The 18,652-nt window shown below is 46.5% G+C and overlaps 1 protein-coding gene across 1 annotated transcript in view; it reads left to right on the forward strand.

The window, feature by feature from the left end:
* The window catches only part of TIMM50 (translocase of inner mitochondrial membrane 50), a 264,504-nt gene that overhangs the window by 156,435 nt on the left and 89,417 nt on the right, over positions 1–18,652 (forward strand). The window contains exon 5 of the mRNA XM_085625193.1: positions 6,842–6,900. Within this exon, the coding sequence (XP_085481319.1) occupies positions 6,842–6,900 (59 nt within the window). The remainder of the gene's footprint in view (positions 1–6,841; positions 6,901–18,652) is intronic.

An 18,652-nucleotide genomic window follows, 5' to 3' on the forward strand; every position in this document is an offset into this window, starting at 1 on the left:
AAAAAGGACTTTGTCATGCTGGATAGTCCCTTGCATCAAGATCTGCTTGTCAAGAAGGAGCCTCCAGAGAGGTTGAGGGCCCAGTCTACCGGGGGTCAAGGCTGCTACGATTGCGCTGGCACTCTGAGTGCCTGTACTTGACCTCCTTCAGGCTGCGAAGTGGGTGTGTTTACACAATCTGCCTTGACAGTCCGGTCCGAAGGGAAGGGCATTTCGCCCTTTTGGCCCTGCAGGGCCTTTTGATCCGAGTCACTCCACAGACCCCACCACCTTGGGAGGTACTGCTTCACTATCTTTTGTAAAGGTGAGGAATCTGCAGATGGAAGTATCAATCAGAAGAACAAGTTACTTGCCTACAGTAACACAATTTTTGGTGGATACTCTATCTAACTGCAGATTTCTCATGGCCCTCCCCCCCTCCTTGTTCCGTTGAATGGTCTCATTTCATATTGAAAAAGGTCCCAATATAGGAATCTACACTGGTATTGCTGATTGTTGTGATTATTGTTGGACTCTGAGTCCGAGGATTCTAGCTCCGTCAAAAAAGAAACCGATGTCAGCACACAGAGGTGTCTTTTATATGCACCATTCATCACTTCCGCTGTGGAACGAAGTCGGCGTTGAGCCTCATGATACCACATACTGGCATGCTGGAGCACTGTTGTTAAATGTTCCGTATCCAGTATGGCACCCTGGGGATATTCTAAAGTTGAATAATCTGTGGAGCAGTCCCAAAATGGCAACGGAGCCCTATGCAAGAGAAGTGGAGGTTCAAAAACAAAACCATCTGGTACAAAAAAAGAGAGTACGCATGGAAAATGTGCAGAAAAAGTTACATATTAGACAGCAGAAAAAAATGTCACATTTGAGATCACTAGTCAGCAATACACAAGATTACAAACATAAGGGCAGTGAAACGTGGGAATTAACAAGGGATTACTTGTGGAATTAGGTCAATGAAGAAATCTTCCATGCACAGAACCCTGAAGAAATTGAAGGAGAAGTGAGAGGCTATGTTGCAGGTGTCTTCAAATAGGAAGCAATGAAGTTTTCCTCTCAGGTGCTTAATGATTGGCTCAATCTTCTGACTTTGTGGGAAAATAGGGTAATGTGTCTGGGTAGACAGTTTTTGCATGGCATATGCTCACCACTCACTTGCTGTCTTAGTACCTGCTCTCAATGGAGACCTGTTCAGATAGCATAAAAAATATGTAATGTGATGCTCAATGTTGTGTGAAATGAGACAATCCTTACTTTTATTTCTGTAGCCATGACAGCAGCATGGCATGGATTTGGGGGAAGTTGATGTCCATTTTTAAATTGAAGCCAAGTTGGTCTCTGAAAGATATAAGCAGTGATCCTTGCAAAAAGAAGGTTTTAGGTTTTCAGAGCTTGGCACGCCTTGCAGATATCTTCCACACCCTATTATCCTATCTGTTCCCTCAACCACTAAACCTCCCTATAAAGAGTCCTCCCAACGCTGCTCTTGTTGATCCACACAACAATAGCACATTTCTTGTTCCAAAGGTCCAATTTCATATCCTAAACATTGAAAGATTGGTCTTAATCTCTAAAGCTAAGGTCCAGGAAGAAAAGTGCATTGTTTGTACCCCTTGCACACCACAACTTCCCATTTATTTTTTTTACTTGAATATTTAGTTCATGTATTGACAAACATATAGGGGCTATCATTCGGTGCAATGACAAGTGTTTTGGGGTGGTCATTACATTGGGGAAGGCATGGGAGGTCAAGTGTGTTTGCCATTGATCATGGGGACAGTACAATTCCATGTCAGACAAGTATGGAGTGTGACAGAGCGACTCCCAAGTTTGAGGTGTGGGATTCCCAAAGCTCTGGGAATATGCTATGATAAAGACTTTGAAATAGAAAGGGCACATAGTATCCCATCAGGTAGCCAGAATCCTTCAAAGAATCCAGGGCCTATGTTCTTCAAATCCTTGCAGTATTGACATGCAGAAATGATGTCAGTCTACGTGAAGAAAGTACAGAACATCACCTGGAACAGATCCAAAATTAGCACTGCACAAGATAATGTCAAGGACAGTCAAACACTGATAGGTATTCCTGACAATGAGAACACCGCTAAAATCCGTCTTGTTGTATGGTTCCTACTACTCAAGTAAGACTGTGCGGTTGGATAATATATGCGTCAACATATGGGGAATTAGTTCATGCATATCAGAATATGTTAGGCCGATTTTTGGCAAGCTCACAGTGTGCCATCTGGACCACTAAACCTGACAAGGTACCGGATAGTGTCTGCAACCTTGGAACATGACCACTCTGATCCCCCTACCAGGGAAATCGTGGATACAGATCTACCTTTTCATTACTACCATAGGCATGCCCAAAGGGAGACGCAAGAAATACGCAAATTGGCATTTCAAACATTTATTGAAGCAGTTGAATTCTAGTGTGAAAAAAAAGCTGTTATTATTAGCAGAAGGAAACAAAACATTGTTACCTGCATTACAAGAATGGTGAAAAAGATGAATAATTCAACCATTATGATATTTCAGTGATTATATGAATATATATCATATTGATAACATTACCTAACGGTAACTATGCAACTCTACGCCACTGAACACTAGGCTATGCCACTCTACTCTAAATCACTGCACTCTACACCAGTTCACTGTACATCACTTTACTCAAAACCAATGCTCCCTATGCCAGCTACTTTGCCCCACTTCACTTTATGCCACTGTACTCTACAACATTCTTCTCTGCCACTGCACGCTACATCACTCTACACTATTGCGCTATACATCACTGCACTCTACGCCACTCTATTTTGCACCACTGTACTCTCACTGCACCCCTATACAACACAGCACTCTGACACTCTACTCTGCATGACTGCACTCTATGCCACTCCACTGTAAGCCACTCTATTGCACTCTACGCCACTGGGCTACTCTACCTTATGCCAATGCACTCTATGCCACTTTACTCTGCACCACTCCACTTTATGCCACTTCACTCTACGTCACTCTACTCTGCAGCACAGCTCTATCCGCCACTGAACTCTGTACTTTTCTACTCTGCATTGCTCCACTCTACACACTGTACTCTACACCAATCCACTCTAATCTACTATGCACCACTGCACTCTATGCCAGTTCACTATAAAACAATCTACTCTATGCCAATGCAGTTTATGCCACTCTATTCCACTCTGCGCCAATCCACTCTACGCTACTCAGTTTTATACCACTGCACTCTGCCACTGCACTCTACAGCAATGCTCTCTACACCACTTTACACAAAACCAATCCACTCTATGCCTCTGTACTCCATATCAATCTGCTCTGCACTACTGCACTGTATGCCACTCTGACATTGCACCCTACACCACTTTACACCAGTGCACTCTGTCACTTTACTCTGCAGCACTCTATGCCACTGCACTCTACACCAATGCACTCTACGCTACTCTACACCACTGCACTCTAAGACACTGTGTACTCTGCAGCACTGTACTCTGCCACTCTGCTCCACGTTACTCCATGCCACTCTACTCTACACCATTCTACTGCACTCTATGCCAATGCACTCCACGGCACTCTAAACTACTGTGCACCACTGCACTCTATGCAACTCCACACCTCTCTGCAACGCTGTGTCCTGCGCCAGTGCACTCTATGCCACTAATCTATACCACTCGACACTACCCTGTACCAATCCACTCAACCCTGCACCACTCATCTCTATACTATTTCACTCTACACTACTTCTCTACTTTGAAACCATCTACTCTACACCACTCCACTCTGTGCCACTCCACTCTGTGCCACTCCACGCCACTGCAATCAATGTTGTGCCGCTATACTCTACACCATTCTACTCTGCCACTGTGATCTACCCTGCTCCACTCCACACTGAAACAGTCTACTCTATGCCACTGCACTCTGTCACACTATGCCACTACAGTCTACGTTATGCCACTGTAATCCTAACCTCGACACTCTATGCCAGTGCACTCTACACCACTTTACTCAAACAAATGCACCCTACACCACTGCACCTATGCCAACTACTTTGCACTACTGCACTTTATGCCACTACACTCTACAACATTCAGCTCTATGCCCTGCACTCTACGCCTCTGCACGCTATATCACTATACCCAACTGCACTCTACACCACTCTACTCTGCACCACTGTACTATACGTCCTGCTACTCTGCACCACTCTACGATCCTCTTTGACTCTAGTCAACTAGACTCCATGTCACTGCACCACTCAACTCTACGCCACTCTACGCCGCTGCACTACTCCACCACTTCACTTTACACCACTCTGCGCCACTCCACTCTGCACCACCCTACGCCACTCAACACCACCCTACGCCATTGCACTCTACGCCACCGCAATCCACTCTGCACCACTCTACTCTATGCCACTGCACTCTACACCACTTCACTCTACGCCAGTGCACTCTACACCAATCTTCTCTGCACCACTTTACTTTACACCACTTCTCTCTAGGCCACTCTACTCCACTACCCTCTACGACATTCCACTGCACGATACTCCTCTCTATGATGCTTTGCTCCATTAAACTCTGCTATAGTAAAACACTACTGCACACTGCTCTATGCCATTCTATGACACTACTCCACGACACACTATGCAACTCCCTATATGCCACTTTACTCATCCCCATTCTACTTTACTCCAATCAATTTTGTGACACATTGCCGTTGACACTCAGAATAAGGATAGCTGCACTCAGCTCGATTACATACGTTTTATCGAAGGGACGGTGTACCAGGGAGAGAAACATACAATAAACGCACAATTGAGAGACCACGTCTTGTATAAGAAGTCAACAAGAGTTCTTTTACTTTACACCGTCCACGAACAGAACCCCGTGTGGTCCGGAATTTGTACCACGCTTCAAATACGAGATACGAGAAGAAATAGCCTTGAGGAAGTCGTGGGACCAGCTTTCCCAATACGACGAAACACGTGTTGGCTGTGGAGTTTCTAAAGAATGTTTCTTGAATAAAGAAAGAAAGAAGACCAGACTCATGACCCTTTGAATCACTTGTCTAATGTGTCTATTACCAGACTTAATTGAAATGTTGTAACTACTCACTTACGTGTGCTGGGGACTTAAAGAAATTTATGCTATTTTGTGACACACTACTTCACTCTGACAATCTACTTCCCTGTACGCCACTCTACTGGACTCAATACCCTTTACGCCACTCCAAGCAATATCCTCTACGCCACTCCACAACACTTTATGCCACTCCACTTTACGACACTGTACTCAACTCTGGCAATGTGCTCCACTCTGCGGCACTCAACCCTACGCCCTTCCACTCTACAACACTCTACTCCCTTCACGACACTCCACAACACAGTAGACTACTCCATGCCACTCAACTCTACTGTACGCCACTCTGCCATTCCATAACACTCCACACTACTCCACTTTAAGACACTCCATTCCACACCACTCTCCTTTACCCTACTAATTTTTAGCCATGCTGCTTAACAGCAGCCACTTTGGTGTGCAACATTGCTAGAAAATATTGGCAAAGCCAATGGCTGTTGCATAGGCGAGACCTACCGGCTTTGTCAATGCTTATTTTTCTCTGTATTTACCAATCCACATTGGATAGGCAAACAGGAAAAAAGCTCTTGCGTCATTTTGTAGGTGCCAGCCCCTACAAAATGACGCAGCCTCCCACTTATTGCTTTTTTTTCATTTTTTGATAGCCATGCTGCATAGCATCTTGGATGCTATATAGCTAAAGAAAAAAACTGAGGGAAAGTCAGTAGGCCTCAAATGCAAGACAAATTGCTTATTTTAGGTTTGCCTTATCGACCACTTTAGTTGGCTTACCATCCCTGTATTTTCCCAAAAATACATAATAAAAATGCATACATATAAACGGACATTAAGGGGGCTTTCAGTCACCCCTCTACGATTGGTCTATTTAAGTTTCATGAACGTTTTGCTTCTAGCATGGGGCAATAGGTCAGCCCACTACAGGCCATTAGCACTTTTGCAATAATAATGTGATTACTTTTTGCCTGATCACAAGTGTGCACCTCAGTGCCTAGGCTAGTGTACGGAGGCTGCTGGGCCACTCTATATTTATATATAGAATTTGTTTTAGTTTTTTGCATATTGCGGATGCTTGCAGAAAATACATTTTTTTTAAATGCTTGCATAACGTCAAGGTATTGGCCTTGCCTGTGCTTGTTTACATTATGTAAATGAGAAAATTGGAACATTTATGTCAAACTGCCCTGTGCAGAGATAAAGGGACTTCCTAATGAGGGTGGTGAAACGTAGAAAAAGCATTCAGTGCGGTGCTGATGGGAGAAAAATAAGAACTTAAAATGTACCCTTTGTAAGAAACCGATCGGTTGGGAGAGTCAGGTGTGCGGAGGGTGCTCCTGCGCACTCTGGATATCTGTGCTCCAGCAACAGTAGAATGTCCCCACCAGACAACCGTGAAATATAGCTGGACTTCAGAATGTATCTGTCAAACTGTGATGCATCTGTATGCAAGTAGGAGGTGCTATCGCCCTGTCTGTACTCTGATCCATTCGCTGAACCCCTTTTTGGTAGTGCAAGCTACCCCTCAAGCAAGGAGCGGATGAGTGGGGTAGGTTTTTTCATAAGGGCCATGGGAAAAGTTATAACCCTTAAAACATGAGGAGCCCTATAATGAACCCGCCCTTGCACAAGTATTATACAGTTTATAGCCAATCACTGAGACTCCTCGAGCTTCAGGTCTTTGTTCCAGAGTCCCCACACACCCTTTAAATGGATTCTCCTCTGTCTTGCAGATCCAATCGTAATTCAACAGTTCCGCAGAACATACAAGTACTTCCGAGACTACCGGCAGGTGAGTGACTCTCAGTCAGCTTCTTTGAGATGCTATTGGGATTGGTGACGCGCGGTGGATGTTGTGCCGGACAAATGAGATGTTTTATAGGCCTGTGACAACTCTTATGAAATCCAGAGAAACGCACAAGTTGTGTATTCACAACATAGGACCAACCTACAGGCAAATTACACACACCATGGGCTGTTAAAACATGGACATGTGTTTCATAATTGGCAAATTACTCATGTATTTTCTGAGTTCCGAAATAGAAATGGGGGGGGGGGGTATGGGGTAGAGGAGTGAACCATGACAGGCTATGAGCGAAAGACAAAGCCGCCTGCTCGTGTACACACAACTCTGGGACATGGAAGCCCTCGCGGCACCCCAGGTGAGCGCACATTATACGGCTAAAAATGGCGCGTGGTGCGCGCGCAATGTCGTCTACTGAGCGGCGCACACAAACTGCACCTGCGCACTCGCACGGGTGCGCTGGGACACGCTCCACCAAACAGACTGCTCCACAGGTGAATAGACCATCGGGGGCTCCCAACCTTGTGTTTTTTGCTTCCCTTTCTGACAGACGCCCTTTTGGCTGTGTTCAGGGGCGTGTCTGCACAGCTGGGCGCTGGCAGTTGAGGTCGGTCCTTGATGGTAGCTCTCCCTTCTGGACCCGAATTAGCAGTAATGAGGCCCTCGGTGTGTTCTACTGAGCGAACTGTTTACACTGATTAATGGCGCGTCCTTTCTTGCCGCCCCACCCGCCTCTTCCCCAGGGCCGAGCAGGGCTGAGGCGGTCCGGCAGGCTTCCAGGCCAGAGGTGAAGGGTGCACAGATGGTCAACTTATGCACCGGTAAAGCTCGTGCGGCGCGGCTTCCACCACCTGTCACGGATTCAGGTAAACCACTGCCCTGAGGGGATACATGTGGCACAAATGAAGAAACCCATTGGCGCCAAGTGACAGGTGGTCAGTGTGGCTGGAACTCGCTGTATATTTGCTGAATGTATGTGCGAGGCCAGTGGCTATAGACTTTATTCTGATGAGCGCCCCCCACTAGTACTACACACCAGCAACAGGTAATGTAGCTGAGTCAATGGACAGTGATGGAAAAGTGTTTCTAAAGTGTATAGTGTGGGAGGAGCGTGTAGAGATATTTAGTGATGCCACCTGGGTGCCAGTACATGTGCACCAGCTACACGTCTGTACAGTCTGCAAGCATCGCACCTGACCCTGAGGAAACGGGAGGAGGTTCTCCGCAGGGCAGTGAGCCCTATTGTGAAAGAAGTAATGTCTCGTCGAACACCCCGCAGCGAACTGTTGAATGGATGCAGGCTGCTTGTTGTTCTGTTATAGGTGTGCTCAGGGTTGATACTTGAGGTGCGGGGGCTAAAAATAGTGTCAGTACGTGGGCATTGCTGTTCAGAGCTGTCAAGTTTCTCAGTTTCATGCGTAAATAGTTCCTCCATCCCAGGGTTTTCCATTTTCGATCTGGGATTTGCCATTTCGTTGATCACATGACAAAATCAGTTCTACAAGCCCCAGAACACACAGAAAGAAACCTAGACTGGGTGAGCTATTCAAGCATGGAAGTGGGAAACTTGGGAACTCTGAGCCTCTGGTGAAGGTACATTACACTTAGTGTCCATCTTTGTGATGGTACTTCTACCTCCTCTTTGCTTGAAAGTCTCTCATTGGACTTTTGTCTTTTGTACCAGGACTCTTCCTTCTGCTTTGTGTCCCACCACTTAAGTGTTTCTATGCCTCCCCCTGTCTGTTATTGGGATTGGGATACATGCTCCATATCGTATCCCATTTGGATTTTCTGAGTTGCCATTTGTTTGTTAGGCTTTTGAGCCTGGTTCTGGCTTTTCCTTTGGCTTTCTGTGTCCCTTATCTCTCTCCTTTGGTTTTTGTGCCTCTTATTTGCGTTTCCTCGTACTTTCCGTGCCACCTTTCATGCCCACTAGGCTCGTTTTTGGTACCCTGGCTTTCTTTTTAAAGATTCGGTGGCACTTTTTTTGCAACTTTATTTCCCATTACCCATGGCTTTTTGTGCTAATTTCTCCCTCTATAAAATTGCATTTTGTGCACACCCACCCTCTTCAGTTCCCCTTTGTGTTTTTGAGATTGTCCTCTTGTATTTCCTTTGGATATCGGCCATCCCCCATTTTAGATTAGTCTGCCCCCGCTCATGGTGGTCTCCTATAGGTGGGGCAGCCTCCCTCAAATACCCTGTATCTTCCTTCTGGGGCAATGCTCCAACTGACTGTCATCTCTCTTTGTGTTCAGAGTTTTATGGGGTCACAACCATGGTGGTTGAGTCCTTTTACCACTGATATCTTTGGGCCTGAACTAGTATGGCATTGCCAAATGAACACCTAGTACACCTTTTCTGCACTTGACCACTGAGGTAGCTGGAAGACCAAGCAAGACTCATAACTCAACAGTTGCCTGTTATTTGGTGATGATTATTGTTCTATCCAGTGCATATCTTTTATAAAAGATTAGTACTCTATTATCCTGGAACAAAATACCACACAAAGAAATATGTCTGCAAGCACAGGTTTCTTTAATAGGTTCTACAAGAAAAATAGGCAAAACATATCTAGCTTAGGTTAATCTCACAGTTGCAGACTTACTTTGACTAATGTAAGGAGACGTTTGTGACAGTGGCTAGCAGGCTAGTCTTTCAGTGGACCAATAACTGGCAAGTTCCACCAAAACCTTTCCTAAAGCCAAGAGTCCTACTGTTTGGTGAGGTATGTGTTCAGAGGTGCTGGGGTTACCTAAGCATAGGGGCTGAGAGGTCTCCAAAGCGTCAGTCACCAAAAAATCGGTATACCTGTGAAAATCTGCGGTTGAGTTCATCTGGACAGAGGTGCACCTTTATAAAACAATGGCAGGAAAATTCCCACAGCTTCCGTCTTTGCACTGCTTGTGCTTCTTAGCCTTCCGTCTTTATCATTTTTAGTTCCAGCATTCCTTTTGTGTCCTCTAATGCTTTCTGGTGTTATCCACTGTGGTGCCTTGCTTTTTTGTGATTTGTTTCTGTCTCTATTTAATTTCTGTTGTGTCTACTTTTTTTGGCTTTCTTTACCCTCCCATGACTCATCCGTAATGGTGTTTCTGGACTTTCTTCCTTTGGCTTTACTGTACCTTCTCCCTTAGCTGTTTTTGGTGTCTTTCCCAGCTACCGCGCACACTCCAGGTTCCCCGCCACCCCACATGATCTGGTTTTGCCTTTTCTTCCACACACTCCGTTTAATCTGCCCTTCTTGACTCTCCCTCTTTCACTGTCCAAGCTGACTGGCCAGTGCTTTCACTATATGAAGGACCAGAAAGCAGCCAATGGTAATGATGCTTTAGCTTTGAGACTTTCACAAAGGATCCTGTAGGTGCATGCAAGGTCCCATATCTTGCTAATGGTTTATTCTACTTTTTATTAGGATGCAGAGGAGGGCTAACACTCCGTTTTGAAGACCCCCCCCCCCTACCCCTCCTTCCTGAAGAGGGCTTCTTTTTCATTGCATCTTCTCTTTGCCCCCTCCTCTGCCCATGCTTTTGAAGACTATCTTTAGCCAGTGCATTTGGTATGACCCGTTGCTACTCTGTGAACAGTCCTCAGAACACTTTAATTCTTTAGGAAGTTTTTGTCTTTTCATTGTTGGAAATCAGACTAGATTGCTGGAGACAAAACAGTCAAACGTAGTTCATGTCCCTGAAGAGGTCGTTAACTTTGTGGAAAGATGCTGCCATCATATTTGTGTAATGGGGATACAGGCTCTAGTGCACTATTCATTTCTGCTTCATCTATTGGAACTGGTATGAGAGCTACTTCCCCTGCGACCTTCTGCTCATTTAAGACGATAAACCTCTGAGCAAGCACACTTAGGTGCACCTTTTGATGTGAAAGCACAGTGTCACAATTTTATTCAGCCACCTAGTCACGAATTATAAGGGTATTACATTAATGCAGAACCCTTTCCTGTCTCAAAACAGCAAAGAACAGACTTGGATGATTCTGTAGATGACCAGGCTCCTTGGCCAAATGCTCCAGGCAGACAGATGAGTCAAGGGCCAAAGTTGTCAGATATGAGGAGAGATCAATCTCCCTCCAAGATCGCAGTACCTCTGTAACAGTGTTATCTTAACTGATGAAGTTTCCCCACAAATTCAGGCACATGGTGATTTAGGATGTGGAGGTAATTCATTTAGTCCTTCTCCTTCCCCTCCTTAGTCATTGTCTTTAATAAATGCAATATATAGGTCCCTAAGCCTGTCATATTTAATGTCTGCAACAAAACTGCAAACACTGGTCATTTATGTCCCTCCTTACTAGCAATGTTGAGGGAGGCAGTTTACTAAAGCGTGAGTAGGTAAAGGGATCAGTTGAATTGAGCCAACATTTTCCATGTCCGGGATCACTCCTTGAGCATAGTAAGTTGTAAAATTTCAGGCCAAATAGTTTTGTCTCCTCCACGGAAGTCCAATATTCAATCAGCCAGTTCTAGACTACAATTTATGCATCCTGCAAGTATATTTTGAAAGTATGTTAAACTACAAAACAGGCAAAATAGATATAAGCCCCCCTATCATGCGTTTTACCTGTAGTTTTTAGGTCTCACCTGACCCAGTGCATGCGCTGGTCTGGCGAGACTTATTGAGAGGGCTCCAAAAAGTGCTACCAGGCCAGCCTAGAGCTACAGTGCATGTGCGCAGGCGCGCGCGCCGCGCTTTACCGCGATTAATTTCACTTTCGCGGCCGCATGGCCGCTTTGATGTTTGATCGTGATTGCGATCGCAATCACTTTCGCGGCCGCTTGGCATAGCCAATAGGTCTTGCTTTTGGGCCCTTAAAAGTATTTAGTTACGCAACTGTTGCATGGCTAAACACTTATAAGGTCCCAAAGGCGAGACCTATTGGCTATGCCAATGCTTGTTTTGAATGGTTGCACTTTGGAAAGGTGGTAATTTTGCACTGAATATCACCAGTTAGCCAAAATTACACCACCTTCACAATCTGTTTTTCTAGTCTGCAGGAGCCTGTCTAAGTCAGCCGTGAGAAGATGATGGAGCAGATTTTGCAAGACTGCCTCACACAGCTTAGAAGTTAGTACGGGTCACTTTGGGGAATTAAGCTCCTTTCTTTGCCAATTATCAAGGAGCATACATCCCCAGTGGAGTGGTAGTCTTCCATTAAACAAGACTGGCAGGTTTTCCTTTCCTTCCACAGCTTTCTAAAATCAAGGAATCTCCAAAACTTCTATATGTTTTGAAGCAATCCGAAAGTTCTAATAGCAGGAGTAGGGCTTTTACGCCAGACACTTATTTCATTACCCCCCACCCCCCCCCCCCCTCCAAAACCAATAACATTGGACCTATGAGGACCTCAAATTTCATAGTGTAGAAACTTGGTAAATCTGGGTCAAATTTTTGCTAGTTAATGCACTAAGAAGACTGGCTCGTAACCACAAATCTCCAGAATTCATCTACTATGGAATGGAAAATCTCAGGAATGGCCAACACCCGCCTCCCCCTTATCAACACAGGAACCTCCATTCAGGCTAAACAGAGCTCCAAGTGTATTTACTAAGATGCTTCCAAACTTCAATTGTGGATTATTCGCACTTACCCCAGCGAATGTTCGATCAGAGGAAGACTAGTGTTTCCAGGAAACACGACCAGAAACCTGTAATTAGTGTATAGCACCCTTCAAAAATGTGGTTTCTTAATAGACGTCAAGAGATTTCAGGTAATCTGTTGCCCAAAGTTTTCGGTTTTATGGACTCCCTTCTTGAAAAGCCTATGCTTCACCAGCCAGTAAGAAAGTACCAAAAATTGCCTCTTCATATTAGCACTCGAACACCTGCATGGTAGTTTAAGAAGATCGCTGTCATACATGGCTTTATGCGCGTAAGTGGTTCCTCTTGTCCATCTGATAGTGAGGCATACAACTTCATAAGATCCTTCATTGGTACTGATTACAAGAGCTGCAGTCAAGGGAAATTTGTATTTGTAGCAAAGTTGTGCACGGATGTTGTGAAGTCTTATCCTGTTAAAATTCAATACTTTCATTCATCAGTTAGACAAATAAAGATGACAGCCAGCAACTCCATGCACGGTTTAGGTGCTCACTCTCTGACCGCTTACAAATTGGCTATCACCCAAGAAAATTTAAGCTGCACATGAATACCTGGAGTTAAAAACTGTCTTTCTGTTACATATACTTTCTTCCTCTTCAATAGCGGAAGGTTATTTTAGCCTTCAAAGAAGAGTCTGTTCTCTAATAACAAACGTGGCACAACAAAATCTCAGTTCCTGTGCAAATTGGCTGTTCTGTTTTGGTGCTGGGCAGTTAACAAAAGTCTTTCTTTTGGCCTTTCCCCTGGACATGAGAAGACATATCCACAAAGATTGCAGATTGATCAGTTGGGTCATATGTTAACCTACAGCATGTGGAGATTTTCTTCTGCAATGAGTTCCTTTGTCGGCAGTGGGAGAGAGTTCCTTTCAAAAGATTTTTTTTTTATACTTTGATTGGTCAGGCAAATTACTCTTATCTCCTAAAATTGTCAGGACGCTCCAATGCAAACACCGTGGGAGGTAATTTTCAGAGCCATATTCTGGCTGAGACTAATTTGGGTTTCAGATCGGATTCTGTTTACCCATAACAGCTTCTTGGAACCTGGGTATACTGATTCAGCATGGGTGGGAGGGCGTGGTGGGGATTCTTTATCCCTTACTATCATTTGTAAATTTGAGAGCTAGAAATCAAAAATTGCCATTCCGAGAACAGCCAAGAAAGACTCCGCTTTGCCCCCATTTTCACTTTTGTCACTGGGCTATTTAACATTGACTTTATTCTGTACAGGGCTGTTTAGATGCTATCTGAAACATTTGTGATTCAGAAAACTTATTTTACTCCTACAAACGTGTTTTTTCAACTATTGCTGCTTAGATTAATTTAACCTAGATACATCTTCTCCTTCAAAATGACGGGACCCACAGTGACATGGATTTTCTGCATTCTCAAGTGACATCTACTCTTGAGTGGGATATCCACTTAATATTTTTTCCCCTAAGGCACAAACCTCTTAAGACGATTGAGTCTCTTGACATTGATCTGTGATGACAAACAGGCTTTAAGTTGACATTACTTTCACAGTGAAGCGAATGAGCGGCATTGTTTTACTTTAAAAGATCCATAGTTAGTTTACCATAAGATAAAGTTGATATTGGGAGCCGTCCACTTCTTCATTTCCATGATTTTGATGGAATGTAATCCTAATCTGGAAAATGGTCTGCTAGTCTTTCTCCCTAGACCTTCCATTTTCTCGGTTGAGGAAACTTCATACCCTGGAAGTTTCCAGGGCGCGCTCATACTATTTGGAGGCAACAACTTTGTTCTGGAAGTCATATCACTGTTTTATCACTTATGGCAATCTCACTGCAGTCAACTCGAATGTGAAAGGTACCGTTGCCAGGTAGATAGTATTGTGAATACCCAGGGCCTGTTAAATAGGAAAAGTTCAGTGTCCTCTAAGACCTCATTCTCATCACACTAAGGTTAATACTGCATCGCTTTTTAGAGGCAAGTGCAGTTGCAGGAATTTGTTACGCAGGCACTTTGTTTACCATGTATGCCTTTGGTAATAATTTACTAGAAGCATCTTTCTTTAACGTTTCAGCATTTTGGGCATGAAATCTGGGCCCCTGTCTGCCATAGGATGTTCTACCTCCCAGCATTTTGGGGCTGTGCATTGTGGACTTAAGTAGTCTGGATGAAGGAAAGACGTAATAAAATTATCTTTATGCAGATGCCAACACTTCGGTCTAGGACCTGCTCTCTCCCAAGCAACTCTGCTCTGGTGTGCTCCGCCGCCGATCCGCTCTTCTCTGCACAGGCAGGGTTCAAGATCTCTCAGCGCCTGCTCGTGACTGCGCCTGCCCCCTCGTGACTGCGCCTGCCCCCTCTGTTGGGTATTTTCCTTAATCTGCTTCCGTTCGTTCATACGAACTCTGTGCCCGTTTTTGTTGCCCGCTTGTTGCATTTTGTGCCCCACTGTTTGTTGTATTTCACTTAATAGCTTGAGTTCGTACTTGTTGCTGACCTGCATTGTGCCCTTCCTTGTTGCTGATCTGTTCTCATTTCTCCCCCATTCCCGCTACCCCCGGGACCCCTCCCTCTTGACTGCCCCGCTTCCTAGCTGCTCGTCTCTCCCCCCTCCCCTACTTAATGGCGGCCGCTGGTCGGTCGCGTAGCGGGCGCGACCACTGGCGTGCCGAAGGCGCACCTAAGGCAAGCCCGTCTGTGACCCGACCACGGCCCTGGATCTCCAGACAGCCATCACTACGACACTACCACCCTCCACGCGCTCAACTCCGGAAGACGCAGAGACTGCCAACAGGCCTCGCCGAACACAACCCACGGCCAGTTCTCCTGCCTCCACTGCCGACAGACCTTCACTACCACCCTGGCCTCCAGCACCGCCAACACCAACGGCACCCTACGATGCATCCTCCTCAACGTGCGCTCTGTACACAAACACGCCATGGAAATCTGGAACCTACTAGACTCTCTCTCGCCCGACATCACCTTCTTTGCGTAAACCTGGACCAATGCCTCCTCCGCGCCTGACATCAACACCGCCATCCTGGATGGATACAAGATCCAGAGGAAGGACCGCCCCAACCACCCTAGAGAGGCCTCGCCATCGCCCACAAGATCACCTTCCACCTCACCACCTCCAGCGAAACCTTCGACGAACACCTGCACTTCCAGATCCAGACCAGCCCCAACGGCACACTCCGAGGAACCCTTGTCTACAGACCCCCTGACACCCTTCAACACCACCATCACCGACTTAATCGCACCTCATGCCATCGCCTCAATAAACTACATACTGATTGGAGACCTGAACTTCCACCTCGACAACCCCAGCAACCCCAACTCCACCATCCTTCGTGACAGCCTCGCCAACATCGGTCTCAAACAACTTGTCACCGCACCGACCCACAGAGCAGGGCACACCATCGACCCCCATCTTCACTGCAGGAAACAGCGTTCACTTCAGCCACACAACGCAACCGCCATGGACCGACCACCACTGCGTTCACTTTGCCGTCGACAAACCCAAGGCACCCAAACCAGCCCCACACCCACCATGAAGGAACTGGAACAAGGTCACCGACGAGCAACTTAACTCCACCCTCACTCGAGACAACCTCACCTGGGCACCCGACACAAACATCGCAGCAAGAGGACTCCACCTGGATCTCCAACTGCACAGATGAGCTCGCCCCGTTACGCAACCCAGACAAACAACGACCCAGGAAAGCCGCCTGGTTCACCACTGATCTCCAAGAAACCAGGCACACCTGCAGACGCCTGGAGAAGAACTGGAGAAACACTAAGACTACTGAAAACTACTCCACCTACAAGGACGCCACGATGGTCTATCACAACCAAATCAGAACCACCAAGAGGAATTTCATCCACAACAAAAGCCTCACCAACTCCACGGAACTCTTCAGTGTCATTCAGGAATTCACCAACCCACGCAGCAAAGCCTCAGATATCACCCCGTCCCAAGACCTCTGCAATAAGCTTGGAACCTACTTCCACCTCAAGATCAAAAACCTCTACGACAACTTCGTCGACCACCCACCAGATGCCACAGCCGGTCCCCGCCCCCCAGAGACACAAGCCAACCCACCATCTCCGTCCGGGCACAAATCACGACCGAAGACACCGCTTCGACCATGAAAGGCATCCACTCGGGGGCCCTCACGATCTCTGCCCTCATCACATCTGCCACAGCCGCCATCGCACCCGAATTACAACGCTCCATCAACACCACCTTCAAAACAGGTACCTTCCCGGACGACTGGAAGCCGCAGAAGTCAGGCCCCTGCTCAAGAAGCCCACAGCCGACCCCACCAACCTCAAGAACTACCGGCCCATCTCGCTTCTCCCCTTCGCAGCCAAAGTTGCAGAGAAGACAGTCAACAGGTAACTGACACGATTCATTGAAGAGAACGCCATCCTCGACCCGTCCAAATCTGGATTCAGAAGCAACCACAGCACCGAGACCGCCCTACTGGCCGCCACAAACGACATGCGCACCCTCCTCGACCAAGGCCACTCTGCAGCCCTCATCCTACTCGACCTATCGGCGGCCTTCGACACAGTCTCCCACCGCCCACTAGTCGCCAGACTACACAATGCCGGCATACAAGGAACAGCCCTTTTACTGGAACCGATCATTCCTCACCGGAAGAAGCCAAAGGATCAGACTACCACCCTTTCTGTCCGATTCCACGAAAATCACCTGTGGAATCCCACAGAGGTCATGTCTGAGCCCGACCCTCTTGAACATCTACATGGCCCCCCTCGCAGCCATCGTCCAACAACACTGCCTCAACATCGTATCCTCTGCCGACGACACCCAGCTCATCCTCTCCCTCACAAAAGACCCCACCACCGCCAAACTCAACTTCCAGAAAGGAATGCAGGACGTCCCAGTCTGTATGACCAACAGCTGCCTGAAGCTCAGCGCCAAGAAGACTGAAGTCCTCGTCCTAGGAACCACCCCTTCAGCATGGGACAACACCTGGTGGCCGAAGCCCACCTAGGCCCTCAGACCACGCCAAAAACCTCTGCATCGTACTCGACTCATCACTCATCATGAACCGACAGGTCAACGCCGTTACCTCCAGCTGCTTCAACACCCTCCGCAAGACCGTCAAATGGATCCCCCCCGAGTCAAGGAAGACAGTCACCCACGCACTCATCACCAGCAGACTGAACTACGGGAACGCAATCTACGCCGGCATCAACAAAACCCTACTCCGCAAACTACAGACCATACAGAACACAGCCGCAAGACTCGTCCTCGGCATCCTCAGGCACACACACATCAGCCAACACCTACGAAGACTCCACTGGCTCCTCCTGGAGAAAAGAGTCCCCTTCAAAATCCTCACCCATGCCTACAAATGCCTACACAACAACGGACCCAAATACCTCAACAGAATCTACTTCCACGTACCCAAAAGAAACCTCCGATCTTCCAACCTCACCCTGCCCGAAACCCCGCGCATCCACAGAGCCAGGGCAGGCGGAAGATCCTTCTCTCACATTGCAGCCAAGACCTTGGAACGAGCTACCGGCAGACATCAGACGTGCCCCATCCCTGAACATCTTTAGGAAGACCCTCAAGACCTGGCTCTTCGGCTAAACAGATCTGCGGACCCCTCCCTCAGCGCCTTGAGACCCTCACTGGTGAGTAGCGCACTTAGTTTCCCTAATTGATTGATTTAACACTTAGTTATTGCTCTCCTTCTTTTGCGTTTCCCACCTGGAGATTCCCTCTTTACGTATATGCAATGTTTCAAACCTGCATAGCAGAAACAAAAGTAAGAACTGAACTGGGATGGCTGGTGACACACCAGTTATTGGGGTGAGACTGCACATTGATGAGACCCTTGTACTGTGGACCCAACCTAAAATCCTAAACTGACAGAACCTTTACTATTTTTCCATTCCTGCATGCATTGGAGGCGTTGGCAATTTGTGAGTGAGAGCAATAATTTGTAGTGTAAGAAACACAATAATTATTAATGTTCCTACTCTCCTCTACCTTACCTGGCGTGCACCTTCATTTGTGTCCCTTTGACTGTTTATATCACAGATTTTTTTTCTTTGGGAACTCTTAGTCATCCCTTCAATCAGTCTTCGTCCAATTTGCTTTTTCACTTGTTATAAAACA

Source organism: Triturus cristatus, chromosome 9 (assembly GCF_964204655.1).
Source record: "Triturus cristatus chromosome 9, aTriCri1.1, whole genome shotgun sequence".
Lineage (NCBI taxonomy): Eukaryota > Metazoa > Chordata > Amphibia > Caudata > Salamandridae > Triturus > Triturus cristatus.